Source organism: Nicotiana tomentosiformis, chromosome 7 (genome assembly GCF_000390325.3).
Source record: "Nicotiana tomentosiformis chromosome 7, ASM39032v3, whole genome shotgun sequence".
Classification (NCBI taxonomy): Eukaryota; Viridiplantae; Streptophyta; class Magnoliopsida; order Solanales; family Solanaceae; genus Nicotiana; species Nicotiana tomentosiformis.
The window spans coordinates 18,615,900-18,633,688 of record NC_090818.1 but is presented as its reverse complement, the minus strand read 5'-3'; the positions used below and the strand labels follow the sequence as shown (position 1 = coordinate 18,633,688).

At 40.1% G+C, this 17,789-nt stretch overlaps 4 protein-coding genes across 4 annotated transcripts; 1 reads left to right on the top strand and 3 right to left on the bottom strand.

Annotated features, from left to right (window-relative positions):
* Positions 1–6,141: 6,141 nt before the first annotated feature.
* Positions 6,142–7,782, bottom strand: LOC138895311 (uncharacterized). Its single transcript, XM_070179990.1, has 3 exons — positions 7,749–7,782; positions 7,098–7,343; positions 6,142–6,839 (listed from the first exon to the last, which is right to left on the bottom strand). Exons 1-3 carry the CDS (start codon positions 7,780–7,782, stop codon positions 6,142–6,144), a joined length of 978 nt encoding a protein of 325 aa, XP_070036091.1.
* Positions 7,783–7,976: 194 nt separating this feature from the next.
* Positions 7,977–8,747, bottom strand: LOC104105788 (uncharacterized). Its single transcript, XM_009614178.1, has one exon. It carries the CDS (start codon positions 8,745–8,747, stop codon positions 7,977–7,979), a length of 771 nt encoding a protein of 256 aa, XP_009612473.1.
* A 445-nt stretch (positions 8,748–9,192) lies between these two features.
* On the bottom strand, positions 9,193–10,140 carry LOC104105787 (uncharacterized). The gene has a single exon (XM_009614176.2). It carries the CDS (start codon positions 10,138–10,140, stop codon positions 9,193–9,195), a length of 948 nt encoding a protein of 315 aa, XP_009612471.2.
* Positions 10,141–11,997: 1,857 nt separating this feature from the next.
* Positions 11,998–12,441, top strand: LOC138895310 (uncharacterized). Its single transcript, XM_070179989.1, has one exon. The coding sequence runs from the start codon at positions 11,998–12,000 to the stop codon at positions 12,439–12,441; it is 444 nt and encodes a 147-aa protein (XP_070036090.1).
* The last annotated feature ends 5,348 nt before the right edge of the window (positions 12,442–17,789 follow it).

The window sequence follows — 17,789 nt, the reverse complement described above, 5'->3', positions numbered from 1 at the left end:
GATCAATGAGTTCAGGCCGGCTATCTGTGGAGATTGCAAAGTAGTTGCTAGCGTCCGCAGGACCTTGTTACTCCTTTTGTCATTTCTTCTTTTGGACAGTTCGACAATTTATATATCTTAGTTTATAGTTTTAGACGCTAATGACTTAGTAACACCCCGATGTTTGGGACTCGTTTCCGTATTTTTTTAAATATATTTAGAGTTGATTTAGTTTATGAAAAATTTAGATGTTGAAATATTTTATTAAATTCTTATAATCGGTTTAGTAGTAATATTTTGGGAAGTAGGCTTGCCTTGTAACATGATAGGCGCCATCACGACCATGGTTAGATTTTGGATCGTGTCACAAATAAAACTTTGTGATCTAATAGGCATTACATGAATAGCAAAATTAATTGCAGCTTATCCACGATTACTTATTAATCAACAAAGAGTAATTTGAAGCAATATTCCTCTATCAAGGGATAATTGAGAAGCAACTCACTGCAATGTATCTGAAGCAATATTCCTATATCAGGGGATAATTCAAATCATTTAGCAAGCAATGATGCTTTGCTTTTGACATATTATTTATATAGAAACCAGTGAACTAATAGATTTCTTCAAAAGTTTAACTTTAAAATAGAATACACGAGTGTTTTAAAAGGCGTGGCGTAAGTCCCGAGGTATGGGGCGTAAGTCCATATGTATTTAATTTTAATATTTTATAAAATAATATAATTACAGTAAATATTTATTAACAGGTAAAATAACATAAAAATTGAAGAAAATTATAAATATGTGATGAAATATAATTATATATATATATATATATATATATATATATATATATATATATATATATATATATATATATATATATATTCCATCCCCATAAAAAATTAGTCAAAACAATCTATTTTATGCTACATATAAGCACAAGTAACTTGAGTCTAAAAGAATAAGGTTTTCTACATGGAGGAACAAAAAGGATGACTAACCTACAATTTGAACTTTGAACTTGCTGCTATGAAAAAGAACGGAGTTCTCTTTGTATTTGTAAAAAAAAAAAAAATATTCGTTGCTTTTGGGAGATATTAGCAGACTAGCGGACAAGATAAAGAATTGGGAAAGACCATGAATTATGGCTTCAATCAATAAAAAAGGTTTTGACTTTTAAATTTAATACATTTCAGTTCCTTTTTAAAACTTTTGAGTAATTACCAAGTTGACTTTTGAGAATTTGGGTATTATATGAAGGACTTATTCAATAAATTTTGTATTAATTTGAAAAGTCTCCGGGACTTACGCTTCACTAAAAACACGCGCCTCAAACGCCCGAGCATACGCCCCGAATTACTGGGAGTACGCCTCTTGAGACTTTCGCCCCACACCATGGCCTCGGGGCGTTTTTGGTACGCCTCACCCGAAAACGCCTTTTAAAACACTGGAAAACACTCTTCATTCACACCTTATTTCATAGTACACTCTTCATTCATACTTAAAAGTCATTCTAACACCAACATATACAAGAGATGCGCCTAAAACACAATGCAAATTGACGTTGGAGCAGCGACTATCAGAAAGTCTTTCAAAACTCCATAATCAGTTTAATGGACCATTATAGTACAGTTGGTCATAATATATTAGTTAACACTGTTAGATCTTATGTATAGGAACAGATTCTGAGCAATAAAAAAAAGGCATATAGAGGCAAAAATAAATCAAACGACAAAAAGAAAGAAAAGCGAAAAAATCAATTAAGGAAGATGACAAAATCAATTAAAAGAGATATTATAGGAAGGATCTCAATCAAAGAAAATTAAGGGCATGAAATCATCCACTAAAGATTCTCCCACATAAAGACGTCAATCGAAGCATCAATCAAGGGATTTGGCAACGAGAATATTCTCTCATTTAAGGAAGAAATAATTCAAGTCTGCGAGTCAAGGTAAATTAGTAGAAGAATCAATCTTGAAAAGAATCAATCTACGATTCCTTCTGAATACAACCGCCTTGGATTCACAATTTCTCAAAAAGACGTACAAGACTTGAAGGGCTTGGGAAGTATAAATACTCGATGCACCAACCTTGGAAAGATATACTTTGATGAAACCAACTTCAATCTCTTTGTTCTACTTTAAACAAAATACTGTAGTCTGCTTTAGATTTCTTGTATAACAAAGAAGAGAGGAGAGAGAGAGAGAGAGAAGAACACTGATGAGGCATTGTATCAATTATAGAGAGAAGAACAAAATGACAAAAGCTGTTGGTGTATAACAACATCAATTCATCTATACTAAGCTACTTCATACTTGAAAGAGATCACCCTTGCAACCCAAGGGGACTGGACGTAAGATTCACTCTGAATCCGAACCAGTATAAAAATATACTATGTCATTTACTTTCTGCAATTTATCTTTAACATTCTGTTCCCAAAAAGTCCAGTCGACTAGAATGCAAATTAGTCGATTAGCTCAAAAAAGAAAAAGAAATTATAATTCACCCCCCTCCCCCTCTGCACTTTCAATTGGTATCAGAGCGGGTCTCACACTTTTTGCTTAACAACTTGTGAGAAAAGATCGTGGCAAATCAAATAACTGTTGGAGCACTCTTTCAAAGAGGAACGTCACAAACCAGGCCACCATATTTCAATGGACAACACTTTTCTCACTGGAAAGTGCGAATAGAAATTTATACAAAATCTTATGATGTGAAAGTATGATGCGTTATCAAAAAAAAAAATTATCCAGTACCAGCAGCAGCTCAACCACCCACTGATCCTGAAGATATAGATGAATACACAGACGAACAAATCACGGTCGTTCAGGTTAATGCTAAGGCACAAAACCTGTTGTATAACGCTATAAGTGGAGAAGAGTATGAGGAGATTTCAAGTTGTGATATAACTAAAAAAATGTGGGACAAACTGGAAGTCACCAATGAAGGAACCAGCAAAGTGAAAGAAACTCGGATAAACATGTTGGTTCATGATTATTATAACAACCCGGACGATCGTTTTGAGTATTTTAGCCCCTATAGCCTAATTTATGCTTCTTCTCAGTTATATTGTGGTTATGTGACTTGTCGGGGTGCTTGGTGTCGGGTTCGGGAGAGTTTCAGAGTGATATGACACACATAGTCCCAAAGTTGAAAGTTTAAATCGTAGGAGTTGACCATAGTTTGACTTGTGTGAAGATGACGCCGGAATGGAGTTTTGATGGTTCAAATAGTTCCGTATGATGATTTTGGTCGTATGAGCGTGTCTGAATATTGATTTGGACATCCGTAGATTATTTCGGCGTGAATTGGCGAAAGTTAAAAAATTGGAAGATTTTGAAAAGTTTGACTGGGAGTGGACTTTATTGATATCGGGGTCGAATTCCAATTTCAATAGTTAGAAATAGGTCTTTAATATCAATTATGACTTGTGTACAATATTTGAGGTCAATAGGAGTTGTTTTGGTATGAATCGATGTTGGTTTCGGAATTAGAAAGTTCATAATTGCTTAGGCTTGAATTTGGGTTGCAATTCGTAGAATTTGTGTTGTTTGATATGATTTATGGCCTTAAGTAGGTCTGTTATGTATTTTGGAACTTGTTGGTATATTCGGACGGGGTCCCGAGGGCCCCGAATGTGAGTCAGGTGGAAATCAAATCGTTTGTGGACTTGTTGGACTGCTGTAGCTTTGCAACTTCTGGTGTTTTCGCACCTACAGAGGGAATGGCCGCAGGTGCGGGATTGCAAAAGTGAGCACTTGGTCGCAGATTCAAAACTGGGCATGCCCAGCTTGGGGTGCAGGAGCGAAAACATTCCGTAGAAGCGGCTTCGCTTCTGCGGTAGAGAGGAGCGCATGAGCGACGATGTTCCACAGGTAAGCATACGCAGATGCAAGCCATTTTCCGCAGAAGCGGATTCTTTGGACTTAAGTGAAGTCCGCACCTGCGATGGTTTTTCCGCAGGTGAGGCAGTAAGGTTGCCAGTGCGATTTAACTGGGCAGAAAAGGGAATTTTTGAGGGTTTTGATTCATATTTCATTTTGGGATTTTGGGAGCTCGATGGGAGACGAAATTTCGAGGGATTTTTAAAGGGATTGTTGGGGGTACGGATTCTTAACTCGATTTTGATTAAATTACACTAATCTATCATTGTTATTATCATGTAATAAAGGATTGGAGTTGGAAAAAAATTTAAAAAAAGTGGTAGAACTTTTTAGATTAAGTTTTTGGGTTTTGAAAGGCAAAATAATGTTGGATTTGGATAATTCTTTTATGGTTAGACTCAATATCAAATGAGTATTCAGATTTTATAATTTTGGTCGGTTTCCGAGACGCGGGCCCAGGTTGACCTTTTTGGTCGATTATTCAATTCTTTGCAAAGATCGTAATTTCATTATTTAAATTAATTTTCTATAGTTATATTTATAGTGTGAAATTATTTTGGCTAGATTCGAGCCGTTCAGAGTTGAAAAATCGAGGGAAAGGCCTTCTAGTTGATTGATTTAGCATGGTTTGAGGTAAGTGACTTGTCTAACTTTGTGTGGGGGAAATTTTCCTTAGGATTTGGTATTGTTGTAATAATTGTGATATGTGAAAATCGTGTACGCAAGGTGACGAGTGCGTACACGGGCCAAATGTAAAGTTTACGATTTTTAGCTATGTAATTTCCTTTCATGCTTTAATTGAGTTACTTAACATGTTGTAGTCATCATATTTAGTCTAATTTCACATGTCTACTTGCTTTATCTCTTATTTGCAAATTGTCCTACATGTCTAGTTGAATTACTTGCTTCCTTTTTATTCCGTACTCATTATTTAGCTGTGAATTCCTTATTTGAAATTGCTATTCTTGAAATATCTTGTTGTTGAATTTGGTATTGAGTTGCAAAGGCCGTGGTTCTTAGTGAGGCAAAGTATAAGTTGTGAGATATAGTTTTTATTGAGTTACTCTTCGGTTATTATTGTTGAGACTTATGTACATTGTGGTTGAGCTGTGGGCTCCTTATTGTGAAAAAATATTATTGTTTGATTTTTTGGCAAGTTGTGATATTTGGGCACTAAAGGTTCGAATTGTGATACGTTGTGATATTGATACATATGTTTTGATATAAGGTTTGGGTGTTGAAACGCATGCGGTGAGATAAGGTGGGCTTGATACGCGTGGCTAGTAGGGAAACTACTAGAAGCCATGCGGTGTGATAAGGTGGACTAAAATGCGGGGTGCTATTTCGGAAAAAAAAAATTCAAAACTAAATGTAAAGGCTCCCGCGGTGATATAAGAAAAGATTGTGAGTTATTTTTATGATTTGGGACTACGAGGTGGTACTTTGGGAGTGGCCCTTGTTGATCTTTTCTCTACTTGTTGTATTTGTCTTGGTTGTTTGTTTCCTTAACGTGCAAATTCTTATTTTCCTTCCGTGTTGTATTACTGCCTTGATTCTGTGTTGTTAACTTTTGAAAATTTCTTATTGTTTCATTCCTATTGTCCTTATTAGTATATCATTATATATTTTGCCTTGTTTTTTATTATCACCAGTATGGCCTTGACCTGACCTCATCACTACTCTACCGAGGTTAGGCTTGACACTTACTGGGTACTATTGTGGTGTACTCATACTACGCTTCTGCACATCGTTTTGTGCAGATTCAGGTACTTCCTATCAGTCCCGACATTAGTGAGCTCAAGTTGTTTGGGAGATTTCAAGGTATACCTGCCCGCGTCCGCAGGCCTCAGAGTCCACTTCTATTATTTTTTTCTTATTTCATTACACTATCTTTTTTTTGGTAACTAAAGATTTTATTAATTACCAGAATGATTACAATGAGGATCCATAGCTAGACTATATCACAGTCTGCTATCTAGTTTATTACTACCACTATTGGAACATAGAGAACTACGTAACTACTAGAGCTAATCTAAATATTAAGTTGTTGAACCAGAGTTTTAATTCTAGTAGACGCCGGAACATTACAAACATATGTTATCTCCCTCAATTGACTGTGACTCTTCGCAAATCTTCTCTGATTTCTCTCAATCCATATAGTATGCACCCATTCAGTATAAGCCAATTTAAAGATTTGAGATCTTTGTGATTTTCCCTTTGATGCTTTAATGATCCATTTCTCTAGTAGCTCCCATCGTGATGTTCTGAAGAGAGGGACCTACATCCATTTCAACACTCCTTCCCAGACTTTGTTAGAGAAAGGACACTCCATGAATAAGTGGTTTCTTGTTTCATCGTGACTATTGCATAGATTGCATATAGGATCTACATTTATCTCCCATGGGGCAAGTATATCAATAGTCAGTAGCTTCCCATGCATCTGTAGCCAAACTGTGAACTGAGCTTTTGGTCTAGCATCATTTCTAAATCTCAAAATCTTCCAAGTTATTCTCTCATTATCACCAATAAGCTTAAGGTAAATCTGTTTGATTAAACTGCCTGATTTGGTATCTTGTATCAGTGCCATTGTATCTCTTGCTTCAAATATTTTCCTCACCATCCATCCTGCCTGTTGAGGAATAAGCATTTGGCTAAATTGTTGGTTCTTGGTGTAGTAGGCATGTAACCACCTGATCCACAACCTATCTGCCTTATCCTCAATATCCCAACTTGCCTTCGCTATTGCAACTTTATTCCATAGTCGTATATTTAGCAAGCCTAGACCACCAATTGATTTTGGAATGCAAACCTTATTCCAAGCAATTAGATCTTTCCATGTGATTGTGATTGTACCAGACCATAAGTAGCTTCTGCAATAGGCCTCAATTGTACTTAGTACTTTTGAAGGAATAGCAAACAATTGAGACCAATATGCTTGAATACCAAAGAGTACTATTTGGATGAATTGAGATCTCCCTACATATGAGAGTTTCTATGCAGTCCAAGATGAGATTTTGGATACCATTTTGTTGATCAATGGTTGCCACTATAGTAATGAGATTTTTTTGTGGGCAGGGGGATTCCCTGATATTTGAAGGGGAGTTCTCCTTTTGGAAATCCTAACTTATGTAGGATTTGATCTTGAATGATTTGAGTGACTCCTCCAATAAAGTCCTGAAGCAGAAGAGAAGTCCAAGAAACACCTATTTAATATGGAAACAGATTCAACATCACCTCTGGAGAATAATAGTAGATCATCTGCAAATGATAAATGAGTCATTGCTTGTTTAGAGCACTTTGGATGATACTTGAACTTTTTATTTCCTTTCAACTCATTAAGCTTTCTGCTTAAATATTCCATGGCTAAGGCAAAGAGAAATGGAGAAATTGGGTCTCCCTGTCTTAGTCCTTTAGCTACATCAAATGGTGTTGTGGGTTCACCATTAATCAATATAGAATAGTTGACTGTCTTCACACATTCTAAGGCCACATAGTGAATTGTCTAGGAAAACCAAGCTCATCTAAGACCTGCTCCAGAAATATCTATTCCACTGAGTCATAGGCCTTTTGAATGTCTATTTTTATCATACATCTAGGGGAGATATTCTTCCTTGTATAGGACTTCACCAGTTCTTGAGCAAGGAATATGTTATCTAATATCTTCCTGTATGGAATAAATTGAGCCTGTGCTTCACATACTACTGATGCAACAACTTTCTGGAGTCTTGAGGCAAGTACTTTGGAAATGATTTTGTACAGAATAATACAACAAGCAATTGGTCTGTACTCTTTCATAGTAACACGATGATCAGTTTTAGGGATCGGGGTGAGAGAAGTACAGTTAATAGCTCTATTCATCTTGCCACTCTCAAAGAATCTTCTTACTTCCCAGGTAATCTCTGGCCCCACTATACTCCATGCTCTCTTAAGAAAATAGGCATTATACCCATCCAATCCTGGAGATTTATCATTTCCAATTGAACTAAGTCCTTAAGCTATTTCTTGGTCAGTAACTGAAGCACACAAGGAGAGTTGCTACTCGTGACTTAGCTTGGGCCCCTTGCTCATTGTAACTTTGTTGACAACATTTAGTGAGGGACTATAAGTCCCCATTCACCCTTTATAGAATGATACAATCTCATCTCTGAGCTCCTTAAGATCAGTTAGCTTAGCACCTGAAAGGGAATTGAGTTCCATGATTTGCTTCCTTTGGCTCCTTTCCTTCATGACTGCAGCAAAGTACTTAGAATTTGAGTCCCCCAACTGTATCCATTGGGCTCTAGACTTTTGCCTTAGTATACTCTCCCCAAGCAGGTTCCATTTTTGAAGATTCATCAAAGCTTCTTTCTCCTTAATCACAAGACTATCATCATATCTGGCTACTAGTTCAGCTAGAATGCATTGTAATTCTTTTCTTGCCTTCTCAGTCTTCAATGATATAGATTGAAACTCTCTTTGATTCAGCTGTCTGAAGACTAGCCTCAGATCCTTTAGCTTGTTCCATACATTCTGCATAGGATCTCTATCAAGCTGTTTCTTCCAGTTGACATCAATTAGCTCCAAGAATTTTGCATGCTCACTCCATATGTTGAAGAATCTAAATGGAGCTTTGATGCTATGGTTCACACTTTGCAATGTCAATAGCATTGGGGCATGTTTTGAAATGTTAGGGAGGTCATATTCTAAGACTATATGGCCCCACATCATCATCCAGTCACAGTTACCAAATGCTCTATCAATTTTGCTACTAACCCTATTTGATCCTTGCTGCTTGTTTGACCATGTGAAGTATTCATCCTTCCATTGTAATTCATTTAGTAGAGTGGCATTAATACAGTCTGAGAAATCTTTTACTTCACTGAAACTCACTGGGTGACAGCTCATTTTATCAGTAGTCGACAATATTGCATTAAAATCCTCACACACTAGCCATAGGCAGTTAGTATTACATGAGATATTTTGAAGAGTGTCCTATAGAGATCTCCTTCCTCCACAGTATTGAATCCATAAACAACAGTTAGAATACACTGAAAGTTATAGGAGAAATCTCTAACTTCACAATGTATTAGTTGAGATTCCATTTTTAGCACTGTTATATTGTATGTTCCTTGATCCCACATCAGCCAGATTCTTCCATTAGCAGCAAAGGAGTAGTTATTAAGAATACTCCAATTGGGAGCAATAATCTTAGCAATTTTGAGACATTTATGTTTCTTAACTCTGGTTTTTAGCAGCCCCAGTAATTTGATATTTTTTGATCTCATATACTTCTTTAACTCTCTCTGTTTATACACTTTATTTACACCTCTAATATTCCATATAAGACAAGTCATTGAGAAGTTGTATTACCTCTTAAATCAGGAGGTTTTGCTTGTCTGGTTCTCTGATCCTCTCTTTGCATATACAAACTCTTCCCAGTCTTAGATTTGCTAGCCATAGCAGTACTCGACTGTGGAAAGTTGATCAAGTTCAATTCCGGACTTGGCACTTTCTCCTTGCCTTTAGAGGCATTCCGCACTGTTCCATATGGAGTTACTACTTGAATTTGTGAGTCAGCTTCTTGTTGTTGAAGTTTGCCTTCATTAATAGTTACTCTAGGCTGAACTACTTCAAGATGATCCAGCTGTTGTTTGTCAATAGTTTGGCTAGTTGATGGTACCTCTTTAGGCTTCCATTCCTGAACCACCTTCTTTTGTTCTCCTCTCCTCTTGTTCTGTATTTGCCTCTTCATCAAGTGTTGTTCAGGTTTCTTCTTAGAGAATATATGTCCTATAGTTAAGCATTGAGGACAGAATTGGGGCTTCCATTCAAATTCCACCTCCTGCTGAAATATTTGTCCATTTGGATCCCTAACTGTAATTTTTTCAGGCAGTGGTTTAGACACATTCACTTCAATTAGCATTCTAGCATATGATATCCTTGTTTGCTTAGTTGTACACTCATTAGCAAATAAAGGTTTCCCTAATGCACTAGCAATTCTTCCCAAGGAACCACATTCCCAGCAACTCATAGGTAATTTTAGGAACTTAACCCACAGTGGTATCTCAATCATAAACTCCTGGCTAAAATCAAAAGCAGGAGTCCATGGTTTCAGAATAATTGGGCGATTTCGAATAATGTAGGGGCCAGAGAATAGAATCTCATTTATATCTTTAACATCGTGAAATCGAACCACATAATAACCTTCCTCATGAAGATATAAATCTGGTGTAGCTGTGAAATTCCACATCTGGGATATGTACCTATGTATGAGGGAGTACCCTGGTGTTTCTCCCATCACATAGACAATAAGGGCATTCTTTCACTTTTCCGCTTCCTTGTCTATCTCAGCTTTTTCTAGTTGTACTATAGTTTCTCCATTAACAATCTGAGGGGGGAAATAGGTTAAGGTCATACCATTTTCCGCAGCTCTATTTCCAACAAATAACGAGTTCCATTTAGGTTTATTCACAATTGCCTCTTGCTCAGTAGGAATCTCCTGATTTCCCTCCTTAACTTCAGGGTTGCTCTGTATTGGGACTTTATCACCCTGTGTTTGAATAGGTAAATTAACCACCGGAGCCTCAACTATCTTCACTTACGTTACACCCTCCACCTGAGATCTCAATTGTATTGGTGTTTTATCCTCTTTCACCAGCTCCACCATCTGCTGCTTCTTGGCTGTTGAGCTCGAGGATGGTTCCGATAAGGGTAAATGTTCCATTGGATTTATGGTAGCTGTTTGTTTGGATGTTTAAGCATTTACTTTGGATTGACCATGCACAACACTCCTAAAAGCAATTTGTATCTCTTTCTTAGGTCTTCTTCTTCCCCGACCTTGTCCCCTTCCCATGGGACTCATGGGCGCACGTTAGACTAACTAGCACCTAGAGAGAAGCAGTAGCGAAGAGAGAAAAGCTGATCTTACTTAAGAGAGAGAGAGATAAAACAAACAAAAAACAATAAATAAATCAAGGATTGTTTGAGAGAGTTTCTCGAAACACCACTAGGTCAAGGGTTCAAGGCTGGTGGAAAAGAAGAAAGCATTACACTATCTTAGATAGTGATGTATATGATTTGTTCAGAATTGTTACTAGAGCTCTTGACTTATACTTCACCAGGTTTTGAGAGTTGTACATTTTGAGTTACAGATTTTATATATGCAGTTGTTGAGGTTTTGAGATTTTAAGTTATTATTTTAATTATTCCGCATGTTGATAGGCTTACCTAGTTTTAAAAACTTGGTGTCGTCACAACTTCCTACAAAGGGAATTGGGATTGTGATAAGTTGGTATTAGAGCTCTAGGTTCATAGGTGTTATGAGTCACAAGCAGGTTTAGTAGACTCTCCCGGATCGGTACAAAGACGTCTGTACTTATCTTCGGGAGGCTATGGAACTATTAGGAAAAGCTTCACTTCTTTGATTTCTTATCATGCAAAATTTTTGCCTTTGGGATTCTAAACTTCTGTGTTTCTATTCTCTCACAGATGGTGAGTACATGCACAGCCGGATCAAATGACCAGACACCCGCACCCCTTGCTAGAGCTGCGAGAGGTCGGGGTAGGGGTAGAGGGCGAAGACGTCCACGTGGTGCAGCTAGAGCACACGTACGAGCTACTATAGAGGAGCCACCAGTAGCTCCAGCTTGAAGAGAAGGCACCTGAGATGCCTGTTACTGTCCCAGCACTTTAGGAGACCCTCGCCCAGTTTCTAAGCATGTTCGGCACTTTAGCTCAGGCAGGGTTGATCCCACTTGCTCCTGCCACATCTCAGGCCGGATGAGGAGCACATACTCCCACCGCTCGTACCCCTGAGTAGCGGGCCAAGATTTACCTGGTCCCAGAGGTCATACCAGTGTAGTCGGTTGCCCCAGTTCAGCCCGAGGCTAGGGCAGCAACTTCTGAGGGGGAGCAGCTCATGCTCGAGAGGTACAAGAAGTACCACCCTCCTACTTTCAGCGGCTTGGCTTCAGAGGATGCCCATCGTGTTCTTGAGGAGTGCCACTGTATCCTTCGTACTATGGGTATTATGGAGTCTAGTAGGGTTTCTTTCACTACGTTCTAGCTTAAGGGAGAGGCTTTTCAGTGGTGGCGAGTATATGAGTTGGGTAGTCCGGCTAAGGCAGTTTCACTCACTTGGGCTCAGTTCTCAGAAATGCTCTTGAGGGAGTTTGTTCACCAGAGTCTCAGAGATGCATGGCGTGCAGAGTTTAAGCAGTTGCGCCAGGGTTTTATGACCGTATCGGAGTATACGGTCCGGTTCAGTGGTTTTTCCAGGCATGCACCAGCCTTGGTTGCTACTGTTAGAGAGAGAGTCCGTCGATTTATCGAGGGGCTAAACCCTGGTATCAAAACTAGCATGGCTCGAGGGTTGGAGATGGACATCGTATACCAGCTGGTAGTGGAGATCGCTAGAAGATTGGAGGGTATGGGGGCCCGGGAGAGAGAGGGGAGGGAGGCCAAGAGGCCTCAGGATTCTGGCACATATAGTGGTGCCCATGCCCCAGTTACAGTTCGTCATGGTAGTGTCTATGTGAGCCACCTTGTTCATTCATCATTTCCAGCTTCCAGTGGTATTCTAGCCACTCCTAGGCCCTAAGCTCCCTATTATGCACCGCCATTGTCTAGTGCACCTCATGCACGGGAGGCTTTCAGTGGTCAGTCCAGCCTATCAGGCCCGAGCCAGCCACAACAGCCACGTCCTCCGAGATCTTGTTTTGAGTGTGGTAACACTCGTCATATGGTGAGGGATTACCCTAGACTCAGGAGGGGTGCACCTCTATAGACTACTCAGGCTTCGCGTATTCCACCGAGTCCTTAGGCTTCTCAGTCCATGGTCAATGCACCAGTTACAACTCCACCTGCACAACCATCTAGAGGTAGGGGTCGGGCAGGTAGAGGTTGCCCTAGAGGGGGAGGCCAAGCTAGATATTATGCTCGTCCTGCTAGGACGGAGGCGGTTGTATCCAACTCAGTCATCACAGGTATTTTTCTGGTTTGTCATGGAGATGCATCAGTCTTATTTGATCTAGGTTCTACTTATTCCTATGTGTCATCTCACTTTCTCCATATTTGGGTATATCCCTTGATTCTTTGAGTTCTCTCGTCTATGTGTCCACACCTATGGGAGATTCCCTTATTGTTGACCATATGTATCGGTCGTGTTTGGTTGTTCTTAGTGGTTTTGAGACCAGAGCCGATTTATTGTTGCTCAGTATGGTAGATTTTGATATTATTTTGGGTATGGACTGGTTGTCACCCTATCATGTTATTCTTGATTGTCACGCCAAGAAGGTGACATTGGCTATGCCAAGTTTACCACGGCTATAGTGGAAAGGTACTTTAGATTATGTTACTAGCAGGATTATCTCATTTCAAAAGGCTCAGCGGATAGTTGAGAAGGGGTGTGATGCGTATCTAGCATATGTGAGAGATGTTAGTGTTGATACTCCTATTGTTGAGTCAGTTCCGGTTGTGAGAGATTATCCAGATGTATTCCTGGCGGATCTTCCGGGCATGCCGCCCGATAGGGATATTGACTTTGGTATTTATTTGTTACCAGGCACTCAACCTATCTTTATTTCTCCCTATCATATGGCTCTACCAGAGTTGAAGGAGTTAAAGGAGTAGTTGCAGGAGTTGCTGGATAAGGGTTTCATTCGGCCCAGTATATCACCTTGGGGTGCTCCGATCTTGTTTGTAAAGAAGAATGATGGTTTTATGCGCATGTGCATTGATTATCGCCAGTTGAACAAGGTTACATTGAAGAACATGTATCCATTACCACGTATTGATGACCTATTTGATCAGCTACAGAGTTCCAGGGGGTTCTCCAAGATTGACTTGCGTTCAGGATATTATCAGTTGAAGATTCAGGAGCTAGATATCCCCAAAGACTGCCTTTAGGACTCGGTATAGTCATTACGAGTTCCTTGTGATGTCTTTTGGGGTGACCAACGCCCCAGCAACATTCATGCACTTGTGAACAGTGTATTTTGGCCCTATCTTGACTTATTTATCATTGTGTTTATCGACGACATTCTAGTGTACTCCCGAAGCTGGAAGGACCATGAGCAGCACCTGAGGATGAGCATCTGGCTTGATTCGGTGGCATTTTTGGGTGATGTAGTGTCGAGTGAGGGGATCAAGATGGATCTGAAGAAGATTGAAGCAGTGCAAAGTTGTCACAGACCGTCTTTAGCTACGAAGATCTGGAGTTTTCTTGGTTTGGCAGGGTATTACTGTCATAGTGTAGAGGGTTTCTCGGTGATGGCAGCACCTATGACCAGATTGACCCAGAAGGGTGCTCCATTCAGGTGGACGGAGGAGTGTGAGGATAGCTTTCAAAAGCTCAAGACAGCCTTGACTATAGCCCAATGTTGGTGTTGCCTTCGGGTTTGGGGTCTTATACCGTGAACTGTGATGCGTCGCGTATTGGTCTCGGCGCGGTGTTGATGCAAGATGGTAGGGTGATTGCCAATGCGTCTAGACAGCTGAAGGTGCATGAGAAGAACTATCATGTCCATGACCTCGAGTTAGAAACTATTGTTCATGCCTTGAAGCTTTGGCGACACTATTTGTATGGTGTCCCTTGTGAGGTCTACACCGACCACCGGAGTATGCAGCATCTGTTCAAACCAAAGGATTTTAACTTGTAGCGGCGAAGGTAGTTAGAGTTGCTTAAGGACTATGATATCATCATTTTATATCATCCCGAGAAGGCCAATGTGGTGGCCGATGCCTTGAGTCGCAAGGCAGAGAGTTTGGGCTGTTTAGCATATCTACTGGTAGTAGAGAGGCCATTAGCCTTGGATGTACAGGCCTTGGCCAACCAGTTTGTTAGACTGGATGTTTCTTAGCCGAGTCAAGTTTTGGTTTGTGTGGTTTCTCGGTCTTCTCTTTATGATCATATTAGAGAGCTTCAGTATGATGACCCCCATCTGCTTGTCCTCAAGGATATGGTTCAACACGGCAATGCGAAGGAGGTCACTATTGGGGATGACAGTGTGTTACGGATGCAGGGCAGGCTATGTGTGCCCAATGTAGATGGCTTGCGTAAGTTGATTCTCTAGGAGGCTCACAGTTCTCGGTACTCCATTCATCCGGGTGCCACCAAGATGTATCAGGACTTGAGGCAGAACTATTGGTGGAGGCGGATGAAGAAGGACATAGTGGAATATGTAGCTCGGTGGCTAAACTGTCAGCAAGTGAAGTATGAGTATCAACGGCCTAGTGGATTGCTTCAGAGGTTAGAAATTTCAGAGTGGAAATGGGAGCGGATCACTATGGATTGTGTTGTTGTGCTCCCACAGACTCGGAGGAAGTTTGATATAGTATAGGTGATTGTGGATAGATTGACTAAGTCAGCTCATTTCATTCCAATAGTTACTAGTTATTCTTCAGAGTAGCTAGCTCAGGTTTATATTCGCGAGATTGTCAGGGTTCATGGTGTGCTGGTATCTATCATCTCTGACTGGGGTACGCAGTTTACATCGCGGTTCTAGAGAGCCGTTCAACATGAGTTAGGCACGCGGGTGGATTTGAGTACAACCTTTCACCCTCAAAGGGATGCTCCGTGCGTGTGTGATGGAGTTTGGGGGTTCTTGGGATAAGTTCTTACCGCTTGCAGAGTTTGCCTACAATAACAGTTACCAACCGAACATTCAGATGGCTCCGTATGTGGCTTTGTATAGTAGATGGTTTCAGTCTCCAGTGGGTTGGTTTGAGCCGGGTGAGGCTAGGTTCGCGACGTTGCATTCATGGTTAGGGAGCGGGTCTTGCTCCGGGTTTCGCCCAAGAAGGGTATCATGAGGTTCGGGAAGAAAGGCAAATTGAGCCCTAGGTACATCAGATCTTTTGAGATTCTTGAGAGGGTTGGATAGCTGGCTTACAGACTTGCGCTATCACCCAGTCTAGCTGCAGTTAGGAGTGTTCATGGTTCGGTTTGGAACGGTTTTTCCCTAAAAAGAAACCAAACCAAGTAAGTCGGTTTTTAAAATGTTGGAACCAAAACAAACCAATTAAGTCGGTTTTTTAGCAATTCGGTTTTTATCGATTTTTCGGTTATTTATCAGTTTTGTTCTTAAATATGAGACATACACTACCAAACACATATTCCGAAAACTACATTTTCAATATAACACTATCAAACCAATTGCTCTTTGAGAAATCTATCATTTACCATAATATATTGGTGATAATTGATTCAAATAGTGATGAATAATTTAAATTCTCAATTAAAAATCGATTATTTTTAACATGAAATAATTCTTGTACTTAGCAAAAGCAAACTACCAATCAAACTAGAATATAAAGGCAAAAGATTAGATTATTGTAATAGCAATGAACTAGACTTCAAATACAAACGACTAATATGTACCATAAAATTTTAAAAACTTTATATAGTTGTAATAATAAATTTAAATAGCTACTTCTATAGTCGGTTTGGTTCGATTTTTTTTTGGTTATTTTTTGGTTAAAATCAAAACCAAAACCAAACCAAATTTGATCGGTTTTTAAAATTCAAACCAAAACCAAACCAAACCTAAAAAGTATCGGTTTTTTTTTGGTCGGTTTGGTTAAGCTTTTTGGGGTTTTTATGAACACCCCTAGTTGCAGTTCATCCAGCATTCCATATTTCTATGCTCCGAAAGTATCACGACGATCCGTCTCATATGTTAGATTTCAGCTCGGTCCAGTTGGACAAGGATTTATCTTATGTTGAGGAGCCGATGGCCATTTTGGACAAGCAGGTTGAAAGTTGAGGTCATAGAACATTGCTTCAGTGAAGGTTTAATGGAGGGGTCAAACAGTTAATGGGGCGATTTGGGAGACCGAGCATGATATGTGAAGGCGTTATCCTCATTTTTTCACCACTTCAGGTATGTATCTATATTCATTCGAGGACGAACGTTTGTTTTATGAGGGGAGGATGTAATGACCCGACCGGTCATTTTGAGTATTTTAGCCCTGATCCTCTAATTTATTCTCCATCTAAGTTATATTGTGGTTACGTGACTTGCCGGGGTGCTTGGTGTCGGGTTCGGGAGAGTTTCAGAGTGATATGGGACACATAATCCCTAAGCTGAAAGTTTAAGTCGTAGGAGTTGACCGTAGTTTGACTTTTATGAAGATGACTCCGGAATGGAGTTTGACGGTTCCAACAGCTCCGTATGGTGATTTTGGTCGTAGGAACATGTCTGGATGTTGATTTGGAGGTCCGTCGATCGTTTCGGCGTGAATTGTTGAAAGTTGGAAAGTTAGAAGATTTTGAAAAGTTTGACCGAGAGTGGAATTTATTGATATCAGGGTCAGATCATGATTCCAAAAGTTGGAATAGGTCAGTAATGTCAATTATGACTTGTGTGCAAAATTTGAGGTCAATCGGAGTTGTTTTGGTATGATCGGCATTGGCTTCAGAATTCGTAAGTTCTTAATTGCTTAGGCTTGAATTTGTGTTGCGATTCATAGAATTTGTGTTGTTTGATGTGATTTGTTGTCACAAGTAGGTCCGTTATGTATTTTGGAACTTGTTGGTATATTCGGACGGGATCCTGGGGCCCTCGGGTGTGAGTCTGATGGAAATCAGATCGTTTGTGGACTTGTTGGACTGCTGAAGCTTTGCAGCTTCAGGTGTTTTCGCACCTGCTGAGGGAATGGCCGCAGGAGCCTTCTCGAAAAAGCGATCACTTGGTCACATATGAGGAACTGGGCATGCCCAGCTGGGGGCGCAGGAGCAGAAAACATTCTGCAGATGCGGCTTCGCTTCTGCGGTGGAGAGGAGCCCAAGAGCGTCAGTGTTTTGTAGGTGCGACGCTTGAGCCGCAGGTGCGCATGCGCATATACGAGCCCTTTTCCACATAAGCGATTTCTTTGGACTTAAGTGAATTCCGCACCTGCAATGGTTTTTCTATAGGTGCGGAGCCGCAGATGCGGCAGTAAGGTCGT

What these genes read in the sequence shown, in the direction of transcription:
- LOC104105787 (XM_009614176.2), bottom strand. Translation starts at nt 10,140, where the DNA reads ATGGGAGAAACACCAGGGTACTCCCTCATACATAGGTACATATCCCAG.
- LOC138895311 (XM_070179990.1), bottom strand. Translation starts at nt 7,782, where the DNA reads ATGGAGTATAGTGGGGCCAGAGATTACCTGGGAA. An exon ending in GGCCAGAGATTACCTGGGAA is followed by an intron (nt 7,344 to 7,748) that starts GTAAGAAGATTC and finishes ATGTGGCCTTAG; the next exon opens with AATGTGTGAAGACAGTCAAC. An exon ending in TCTACTATTATTCTCCAGAG is followed by an intron (nt 6,840 to 7,097) that starts GTGATGTTGAAT and finishes TCTCATATGTAG; the next exon opens with GGAGATCTCAATTCATCCAA.
- LOC138895310 (XM_070179989.1), top strand. Translation starts at nt 11,998, where the DNA reads ATGCTCTTGAGGGAGTTTGTTCACCAGAGTCTCAGAGATGCATGGCGT.
- LOC104105788 (XM_009614178.1), bottom strand. Translation starts at nt 8,747, where the DNA reads ATGAGCTGTCACCCAGTGAGTTTCAGTGAAGTAAAAGATTTCTCAGAC.